The 11,134-nt window shown below is 36.9% G+C and overlaps 1 protein-coding gene across 4 annotated transcripts in view; it reads left to right on the top strand.

Annotated features, from left to right (window-relative positions):
* Positions 1-11,134, top strand: part of LOC106881175 (unconventional myosin-XV) — a 324,434-nt gene that overhangs the window by 164,067 nt on the left and 149,233 nt on the right. For all 4 annotated transcript variants that reach the window (XM_052973940.1, XM_052973938.1, XM_052973939.1 and 1 more), the window contains one exon: positions 5,134-5,309. In XM_052973940.1, coding sequence (XP_052829900.1) covers positions 5,134-5,309 — 176 coding nt within the window. The remainder of the gene's footprint in view (positions 1-5,133; positions 5,310-11,134) is intronic.

Below are 11,134 nucleotides of genomic sequence, written 5' to 3'. Positions count from 1 at the left end.
CAATATAATCGAAACAAATGGCAGTAACCACACGGGATGTAACAACAATCTTTTAAGAACCAACAATCCAACACACTAACTCGAACTGTAAACTTTGAAGTCCAACTTTAAACTATCACCACACAAACTGTGGAACTAGCATGAACTACCTCACTTACTCAGACCACTACTATTTATATGTAGTGGGGGGCATCATACTCTCGCAAAACCCCAGATAAGGCCAATTTAAATGCTAAAGGGTTAAAATGAATTTTCAGTTCATTCTACAGTCTTTGATAATCCTTATTCTTGCAAGTCCCCCAAAAAAGGAACACTAAAACTAAGGGTGGAAGGGCTTTGAGCAAAGAGATGAGGGGTTGAAGAATGAAAGAAGGGAGGAAAAGTTCTTATTGTAGAGGAGCTACATTGATTAATAGAAGCTACAAGTCCAGTTAAATCCCTAAGCTACAAGGTGAGAAGGGAGGTAGATGTAACTACATTTTCCACTGTGTCCTTCACTATTTTTAAGACAGAAAGATATGATCTGGGAAAAACTTGGCTGCTATTTCTCTAATGCCAAGCAACTGTACAGAGGTTTTCTTATTGACTTGTAACTGACTTCCTTAATGAATGTATCATGCTTGTGTGGGCAGACAAACGATAATGAGCTGTATCTACTCTTGCAATTAGACACAGTCTATGGTGACTTCCTTCTATTCACTGTGTCAGCCCATTTTCAATTCAGTGCTAACCCATTGGTTGCCTCAGTAAACCTGAATGACATGAAATATCACTGAACATACAATCGAAAACCTCGTTCCATACAGCATCTGATTATATTTATTGTCCTCTCACACAGCTAAAACTACATTCATATAAATTTGAATTCCCGTGTAATATCGTATTTTAATACATCCATCTTAGTGCAGCCATCTTGGTGCAACCATCTTGATGCAGCTGTCTTGGTACAGCCATTTTGGTGCCACCCATGTGGCATCACTGATTTGACACTGAACTATTTGAAATGTCTTAATATTTCTCTCATTTTAATGTTACTGTCATTCCCACCCTCTTTCCTACCATCTCTCTCTCTCTCTCTCTCTCTCACAGAGTAAATTCTCTATGTGCATGAGGAGAATCTAGGTGGTTATGTCAATCATGTCAAATTAATAAATTGTAATGACTGTCTTTCCCTCTCTTTCTCTCTCTCTTTCTCTGTATTTCTGCACACACACACACACATGTATGTATCTGTGTTTGTCTTCAGTACCAAAAAAGCACTGTCTAAAACAAACAGATTCAGTATTCAGTCAGTCAGGCCAAATTGCCAGTGTCCAAGCAGCCATGTCCAAATAACTCATTTCTTTATATCTCTATATATTCAAGAGCAGTGTATGCAGAGAGGTACTCAATGTATGCCTATCAAATAGGGAAGGAGTCTCATTTGATTGAACCATGAAAAGAACCTCTACATGGTCTCTCTCAGTTTGGTAGACATAGCAGCCAAATTTCCAACAGTCACATCAAGTCTCACTCTAAATATCCCATTGCTGCTTTACACTTGAACTTTAACATTTTTGTTACCGTATTTGTTTGAAAACACAACCTTTATTTCAATTAATTTTCAAATGATGAACTTGGTAAAATAAATTTCTTTATCATAAAACTGATTTTTTAGAACATACATTAACAAGGAATTTTGGTGCAAAGATTTAATTTAGACTACTTTAATGCTTTGTCTGCCATACTTCTTTTGAAATATACTGCCTCTATTGCAATTAAATTTGAAAATGATGAAGAAATTTGGTAAAATATATTTATCATTATTAAGCTTGTAACTGGAACATGAAATTTTGGTTGGAGGCTTAAATTTTAATCACTTCAAAACAGGAAGTTTTTATCATAGGACTGGAGGCGATCTCAAGCATGTTGGCATCAATGGGGTTAAAAGAGACATAGTCCTCTCCATAGAATCATAGACATGTACTAGACTTTGGAGTCTTGGACTATTCCTTCTTGTCGCTTTAGATGAAATTGCTGATGTATGTCAAGAAGAGTATTTAATTATACTACTATACCTCTTATACTCTAGGCACAGACATGGTTGTGGTAAGAAGCCTGCTTCCCAACCACATGGTTCTGGGTTCAGTCCCACTGCATGGCTACGCGGTAAGATGTTTGTTTCCCAACCACATGCTTCTGAGTTCAGTCCCACTGCATGGCACCTTGGGCAAGTGTCTTCTACTATAGCCGCCCCCTCTCCATGCCACAGATTTTGTACAAGGGTAAGGCAGATGCCAATCAGTTTGGCACCAGTGACATCATAACTCATTTCTACAGCTGAGTGAACTGGAGCAATGTGAAATAAAGTGTCTTGCTTAAGAACACAACACAGCCTGGGCTGGAAATTGAACTCACTACCTCATGATTGTGAGCCCAAAGCTCTGACCACTGAGCCATGTGCCTTCACAATGACTCAGTCAGTAGAAGACAATAAACACTCAGTCCCAACCTCTTGGAGCCTCCATGTCTTGTGGAGTGAGAGATGAAAAGCTTGTGTGGTCATTTGGCCCAAAGACTTGAAATAGGCTGAACTTGGCTGAAAGTACCTAAGAGCCAGGTGGTGCATTTAAGTTTATCAATCATCTTTTTACCTTTTATCTTTTTCTTGTTTCAGTCATTAGACTGTGGCCATGCTGGAACATATACACAAGGTCCCAATTAGTAGCGTAGGATTCCATGTAATTTCCCCCTATCAGGTCCTATCTACAGTGTTATTAGGCCCAAGAGTATGATAGAAGATACTTGCCCAAGATGCTGTGCTCTGGAATTGAACCTGAAACTAAGTAGTTCCAAAGTAAATATCTTAACCACCCAACCATTCCTACACCCATATAAAAATATTCACAGTGAATTTCGAAGATCAAAGGAATTTGGTGGTAGTAGCGGGGAGGGTGTGAGATACACTTGATACAAGTGTGGTTGTGTGGTAAGAAGTATGCTTCCCAACCATATGATTCTAGGTTCAGTCCCACTCCATAGCATCTTGGACAAGTGCCTTCTATAGCCCTAGGTTAACCAAAAACCTTGTGAGTGGATTTGGTAGACGAAAACCAGAAGAAGCCCATTATAAAGAAACGCATGCATGTGGGTGTGTGTATGTGTCTTTATGGCTGTGTTTGTCACCCTCACCCACTGTTGGTTTGTTTACATCTCCGTAATGTAGCAGTTTGGCAAATGAGACCAATGGACTAAATACCAAACTTTAAAAATAAAAATAAATACTGGAATCGAGCCATCTGACTAAAACTCTTTGAGGCAATGCTCCAGCATGGTTGCAGCCTGGAAAAAGATAATGAACAGAATTTACGACACTGATGTCTCCTTCATTGACTCAATATATTGGGTCATCCCATAAATAATGCGGTTTTTCTCAGTTGCATGAACTATAAGTCAGAGCGGGATGGGATAAAATACTTGCATCAACTTGCCATAGAAGCAGGTAGTAATTTTACCTTGTCCTTATTCTTAGTGCAAGTTTTAAAGAGTGCAGTTCGATTTTAGCAGTTATTTTTCAAAGCCATAATGGAAGTGACAAAGGAGCAAATTTGGCATATTTTGCTTTATGAGTTCAATAAAGTCAACAACACAATAGAAAGTGCGAGGAATATCAATGCAGTATATGGGGATCGGACAATAAGTGTAAGCCAGTGTCAATTGTGGTTCCAGAAATTCTGAGCTGGAAACTACAGCCTAGAAGATGAGCCTCATCATGGAAGATCTGCAGAGCTTGACAAGGATGTCCTGCAAAACTTGGTGGAACAAAATCCCAATGTAACTGTTGAGGAACTAGCAGAGAAGCTTGGGTTTGGTCATTCAACCATTCATCGATACCTGCGTGCCATTGGAAAAGTCAGCAAATTGGGTCAATGAGTTCCTCACAAACTTCCTGAGTCTAATTGTGCACAGAAAGTGAATGTGTGCTCTTCTTTGCTGTCACGTCTCATGAATGAATCTTTTTTGGACCGAATAGTGACTGGTGACGAGAAATGGGTTTTCTATAAAAATGTCAAGCAACAAGACAGTGGGTAGGGAAAGGAGAAACACTTGCACCCCAGGCTAAAGAAGGTCTTCACCCAAGAAAGGTGTTATCTGTTTGGTGGGATAAGAAAGGTTTAATCCACATCCTTAAGTCAGCACTAGAAGAAAAACGACCATCTTTGGTTTCAAGACTAAAGGTGTTCTTCCATCAGGATAATGCTCAGCCACATACAGTGAGGATGAGAATTCCAAAGACTGGAGCCGTTTGAATGGGAAACGATGCTCCAGCCACCATATTCGCCAGACATTGCCCCTTTTGATTATCATTTATTCTGCTGTTTTCAAAATCATTTGGATGGAAAAAATATAAATCCTGTTGATGAGATCAGAACAGTACTGGAGGAGTATTTTACTTCATGGACAAGTGAATTTTGGAAGAGGGGCCTTGCAAGTCTACCAGAAAGATGGAAGAGCATTGTAGAAAACGAAGGAGAGTATATTTCAGATTCAAAAAGAACTTTATTTATCTTAATTCTGAAGAATAAAAGAAGTATAAAAAAAACCGCATGATTTATGAGATGATCCAATAGTAACTTTTGTTGTAAGCATTTTGTTGGCTCAGTTTTTTTGTTTTCCTCATTCATATAGAATTATTCCCATACATAACAGAGATTTCTTTTTCTTCATACCAATCCTTTGATCACGTCTAAATTTAGTTGCTAGTTATGTATACACAAATATGCACATACACACATGTATATACACACACACGTACAGAGAGCCACACCTTGTAGGTGTATAACTATACTATATACCCTTCGCTGTATATTTTACCTATTGATTTCATAACAAACTATTGTTTAACATGATATTCAAGGAATGTAAATAATACTATGTTCGTAATCTGGAAACTATTTTCTAGATGGCAGGTAGTTAAATGTGATCTTTAGGAGGGGTGGGTGTTATAGGGGGCTATGCTTGCTCTGCCCCACTTTTTTATTGTTTCATTTTTGTTTTGTTATTTGTAAATTCATTTTGGATCTATATCAAAGTAAAATAAATATATATTAATCATATATGTTTTTTTTTTATTTTATTTTATTTTATTAACAGGTTTTCCTGAAAGAAGCGTTTGAACAACATCTAGAAAAAGCCTCCCGTTCTGTACAGGATGAAGCTATTTTGTCCATACAGCGAACTGTGAGGGCATTCATAGTCCGTAAGAAGTTTACAAGGACCATAAGATCTGCCACCAATATCCAGAGTGCTATCAGAGCCTGGAAAGTCAGGTAAGACTTTTATATCCCGTCCCTATTGATTACTTGGAGTTAAAATGGCTAATACTGGTTGTTATTTAACCCAAATCAGCTCCAATTAATTAAAAGTATTCTAGTTGGAAGTCTCCTGTATTTTATTGGGTTTTTTTTTGTTGGATATGCTGTTTTTGTATTTTTAAAAAGAAACAAAAATGTGAGGTGTGATTTTACTTGGCTCTTATTTTTAGCAGGTTGAATGATTATATATATGCTCCTACAAGACAAGAATCAATAATTTATCAAACCATCCGAGCTATGCCACATTTTCTCTTCCAGTTGTGTGAGTTTGTTTGTGACAAGGATCCCATTGTGATTATAAATGAAATACTTAACTCTGACTTTTGTTGAGGGCCTAAGAGTATTGCTCATGACTTTTGCTGGACTTCCAAGACATCAATATGGTTGATATCCAGCATGAACATTTCTAAGTCAACATTTGCAGGGTAGTAAAAAAAGAAAGAAGAAAAGCAGGTTAGAGAATGGATTTCAGAAGGTTGAGATTGGTAGAGTTGGGTGAAAATCTCTGTTACTAATCTTCATTAATGTTATTAATTAATGTTGTGACACTGGATTTTAATAGACATTGTATGGAAATATCTGGAAGCCAACCAAACTATAAATACAGCTTTAAAATCCATAGAAACCTTTCAGTTGATTTTGTTTTTTTTTCTTAATGTCCAATAAAGGCTAAGTTTAGAACCGACACCAAACAATTAGCCCTGTTACGTCTTTCATTCACAATGACAATAACATTTTATTTTGTGTCTATATATATTTTTGTAGCTTTTATTGCTCTTCAAAAGTGCTCAATGGAGTGTAGATTGTTATAGATATGAACAACAGAGCAGTTTTAAAGTATCCACGCCCTATTAAAACACAATGGTAACTTAGGTGGAGCCATTACTTGGAAATTAAAAGAAATAACTGATATTTTTGTGCTTATTTTGTAAAAAAGGTTTTATAGTTAAATCTCATTACTGATATCAGTCATTGAGCAATTGTATCACTCGTTATGAGTTAGAAATCACCATTACCAATTTGCGTCACAATTTCTGTCTGCTGATATGAGTTGGACAGCTCTTGCAGTCCTTGTTGTCTCACACACATTGCACTCATCTGACACTCACGCTTGTCTCATTGCACTCCTTGTCTGGGACTCTCTACAATAGTTCTTATCATGTGACTGACATACATTACAATACTTTTTTATCATGTGATTCACGTTGCAACAGGGAAAACTGGCCGTACTTGTTGTATACGTCTTACAGCATGGACCTGGTGATTTTTTTATCACACACCCAGAACAAGAGAGGTTTGATGTGGCAGAACTCAAGTATTATGTCTACTCTATAGCAGTTCTTATTCACAATTATTGCCCTCAAAGTCAGCTTATCTGTGCTATTGAATATAGAGTTTATGTCCCCTGTATTTTGCATGTGTGCTTGTGTATGTACATACATCACATTATAAGCTTTAAGAATATTTTCTTTTTCTTTTTTCTTGTTCATGCGTCAGTCATTAGACTGCGGCCATGCTAGGGCACCACCTCAAAGAATTTTTTTAGTCATATGAATCGACCCCAGTACTTTTATTTTCTATTGACCCCTTTTCCTGTACCACTAAGTAATAGGGATGTAAACATACCAGCACTGGTTGTCAAGCAGTGGTGGGGAACAACTACGGACACAAAGACACACACTCACACTTATGCAATATATATCTATGATGAGCTTCTTTCAGTTGTCGTCTACCAAATCCACTCACAAGGCTTTGGTCAGCCCAAGGCTGTATGTAGTAGAAGACACTTACCTATGGTGCCATGCAGTGGAACTGAACCCAGAACCATGTAGTTGGGAAGCAAGCTTCTTACCACACAACCATAGGGTTTTTAGGGTTTGTTTGATTGACTTTGAAACTACTAATAACATGAGTTCACCTATCTATGCTTGTGGATAAATATATGTTTGACTGCTAAATCCACAAGTTTTTTTTTATTCTCTCTGTTTATTTTCTCTTATTCTTTCCTGTTGAAGAGCTTAGGCTTGAAACATAAAAGACTTCCTAACTTTCCTGAGCATCAAACTAATACACCTGTCTTTGTCTTTTGATTTTCTGTAAATTTACCCTATGTTTTATATATTTAGTCTGTTGTTATAGTATTTGAGCATTCCGCAATTGTTTTGTTGATATATAAACTTCCTTTCTATGTGGGCTCCTGATCCAACAAACCTAGAACTAAAAGCATTTGGACTGTAACAGTCTTTTCTTTACTGATACATTGTATTTAAAATAAAATTATTCTATGTTTTGTGTCCTTCCTTTTGTAATCCTTTGTTTCACATGTGATACATAGGACATATTTCTCTAGCATCCTTGCATCATATATGGTACACATCCCCAATATTTTTCAACCAACAGTCTAACTTGAGACTTACAAAAGGAAAGCTTTATATTACTCAGAACATACGAAACAAGAGTTAACTAAAAATCTGGTAACAAGCACGGATGTTTAAGACAAACTTATGAAAATACTTTGAATGGGCAAAGGGTTAAGACATTATGGTGTGATCTGAGAGAGAGCTGGTTTCTATTTTGAGCGACTATATAAATGCTGCCTTCAATGACTCATTGTGTAGGTAAACTATTTTGTTTGTTGTCTCTGCAGTCTTGTTACAAGGCCAGCAACATTGTATTTAAAAGGCTTTTGTAATTTGACATTTGTGGTAGCAAGATTTAAGATCTCGCTCAACTAATGGATACAAATGTATGATCCCACAATAGAACTAAAGTACTTACTTATAATATTGTTTGAGTTCCCTTCATTAATTTCACTTGTCATAGATTTTATAAACTTCCTTATCATTTATTGTATTCAATATGTGTGATGTCAATATATTATTTATTTGATAACCGAATCATACAAGTGAATACTTCTTGTGTATTTTGCAATCTTCATGTATGAGTTATTGTCGTAAATCACAATTTTGTTTTCTTGCACTTTAACGATCTTGTAGTGAAATTTTCCTGTGTGGCTAAGAAACCCATTTTGCAACCATTTAATTGATTTTGGATTCAATCCCACTGCACAACATCTTTGGCAATTCTCTTTGTGATTGAATTTGATACATGGAAACTGTGTAGAAGCTTGTCATTGTGTGTGTATGTGTGCATAATATTTATCTATTTATTAATATTTAGCAGAAGTAACAGAGTGACTCAAGGTCTGAGAGTGTCGTGACAAAACTTCCAGACCTTAAGTCACTCTGTTGCTTCCACTGAATATTAGTTAAAATATACATATTTTACTCATATTTTGAGTTCTATTTTTCCTATTTACACAAACATACCAATATATATATATATATATATATATATATATATAGTACACTCTGTGGAGTGGTTGGCATGGCATTAGGAAGGGCATCCAGCCATAGAAATCAAGCCAAAACAGACTAGGGAACCTGGCATGGTCCCTGGCCTTGCCAGTTCCTGTCCAACCCATGCTGGCATGGAAAACGGGCCTTAAATGATAATGATGATGATGACGATGATGAATATTTTGTGTGTGTGTGTTTGTATTTGTCTCCTCCTGATTGTTTGATGACTAGTGTTTGTTCATTTACATCCCTGTAACTTAACAGTCTAGCATAAGAAACTGATAAAATAAGTACTAAACTTTAAAGCAGGTACAGGTGTGGATATGTTCAACTAAACCTTACATGGCAGTGCCCCAGCATGGTCGCAGTCCAATGATTGAAACAGGTAAAAGATAAGAAGATAACTAAAATTGAAATCTATTACCACTACTACCATCACCACTACTACCAACACCACCACTGCCACAACCATCAATACCACCACCACCATTACCACTACTACCACCATCACCACCATTACTAACACCACCACAACCACCATCAACAGTGTTGTAACTAGGTATGTGTGTGTGTGCGTATGCATGTATGTGTGTATGTATGTGTGCATGTATATACATATGTATGTATGTATATACCATCACCACTATTATCAACACCACTACTACCATCAATACCACCACAACCACCACCACCATCACCATTATTACCAATACCACCACCAACATTTTAACCACCTCCACCATCACCACTATTACCAACACCACCACTACCTTCACCACTGCCATCAATACCACCACCACCACCACCACCACCACCATCACCACTACTTTATTGATTTTTCGCCATGTTGTGACCAATACAAAATGAAATTAATAGCATGTCAGGTTTGCAAGGGTCGAGATTGAATCAGTGATGTAACTAGGTATGTGTGTAGGTATATGCATATGTATGTATGTATATGCATATGTATGTATATATACATATGTCTGTACGTGTGTGTGTGTATGAGTGGATGGAGGTGGGGCTGATGGTCACCTTTCTTAATCAAAATCAATAATGTCCACATATCTGATGGTAACAGCTGGTAAACTTGAATGGAAAACACACAGGTAATGATGTAGTGGTTGCTTAGAGGGAGAGAAATCAATGGAAGCTGTAGTTAAATAATATGTTAATGCTGTTCAGCCTTGAAAGAGCACAGAAAACTACAGAATGAGCTTCTCCAGGAAAGAGAATATAATTGCAATTCGACGGAGGAAATACATAACATTGAATATTGTGAGGACATTTAGCTGCCATTTCTTTGTTGTTGTTGAGGTCTCCTTCCTGTAAAACCAAGTAAGTTAGAAACCTCTCTCTCTCTCTCTCTCTCTCTCAATTTTCACATGACACCACCTTGCCAAACATTTGTGCATGTCAAAGTAATGGTGAAGCCTGCACTGTGATTACTTGATGTGTTAGAAATAGCAGCCGAATATCTCTCGAATCAAATCCTACTGTCTATAACGAAGAAGAAAAAAATAAAAAGAGGAAAAAGAGAATATCGAATGATAAAGCTTCAGATAAACTGAGACTACAAAGATGGATGGGGCATGGCTAGAATGTCTTAGGTTGCAGCACTGGTTAAAACAGAGCAGTTTGAGGACAAACAACAATGTTAGTACCTGTCAAGCTAATGAAGGACCATCTATGAGGTGGGATGCTGAAAAAGTCCTGGCCTTCAATAAAAGAAAATACAGGAGAATCAGTTATGATTTTACTCAACATATTCCCCTCTTGGGTTCACATACATTTTGCAGCAGTCCTTCAGTTTTTCTGAGCCCTATAAAAGAACCCAGAAGGTTGGGCTTCCAACCAGGCCTTTTGTGATACCTTAATGCCAGGAATTTTATAAATATTGTGACAATAGTAAGGTCAATCTATCTTTCTTCCTCTCCTTTTTTCTGCAAGAAATTGGATCTACTCAGATCTGGAGAGATTGGGGCACTGCCATGTTTCAATGGGCAAAATACATCAAGTCATACAAAGGTGTTCCTACAAAGCTACCTGGAGTTGAGGTTCTTATGGAAAAAGGATACACGTATACATAAATGTGTGCATATGTATATGTGTACTTATATGTATGTATGTATGTATGCATGCATGTATACACACGCATATTCAGAAGTATCAGTGCCAAACAGTGTTTCACATAAGCGAACTGTAAGTGACTAGAAATGTTTGACATATTTCAACTTCTAAAGAAAAATTCACTGAAGTTGCAGTGGAGAAAAAAATTCCCTCTTATAGTAAAAGTTGTAAAAACACCATATCTGTCAAGTGCCATTGAATTCCCAGAAGCATTTCTAGTTCTCTATATGTACAATTTTGTGACATCTCTCTTTCTCTCTACCATATATAATATATATATATATATATATA

The sequence above is a fragment of the Octopus bimaculoides genome, chromosome 17, assembly GCF_001194135.2.
Source record: "Octopus bimaculoides isolate UCB-OBI-ISO-001 chromosome 17, ASM119413v2, whole genome shotgun sequence".
In the NCBI taxonomy this organism is placed as follows: Eukaryota; Metazoa; Mollusca; class Cephalopoda; order Octopoda; family Octopodidae; genus Octopus; species Octopus bimaculoides.
The sequence above is the reverse complement of the archived record's forward strand: the minus strand, read 5'-3'. Positions and strand labels throughout refer to the sequence as shown.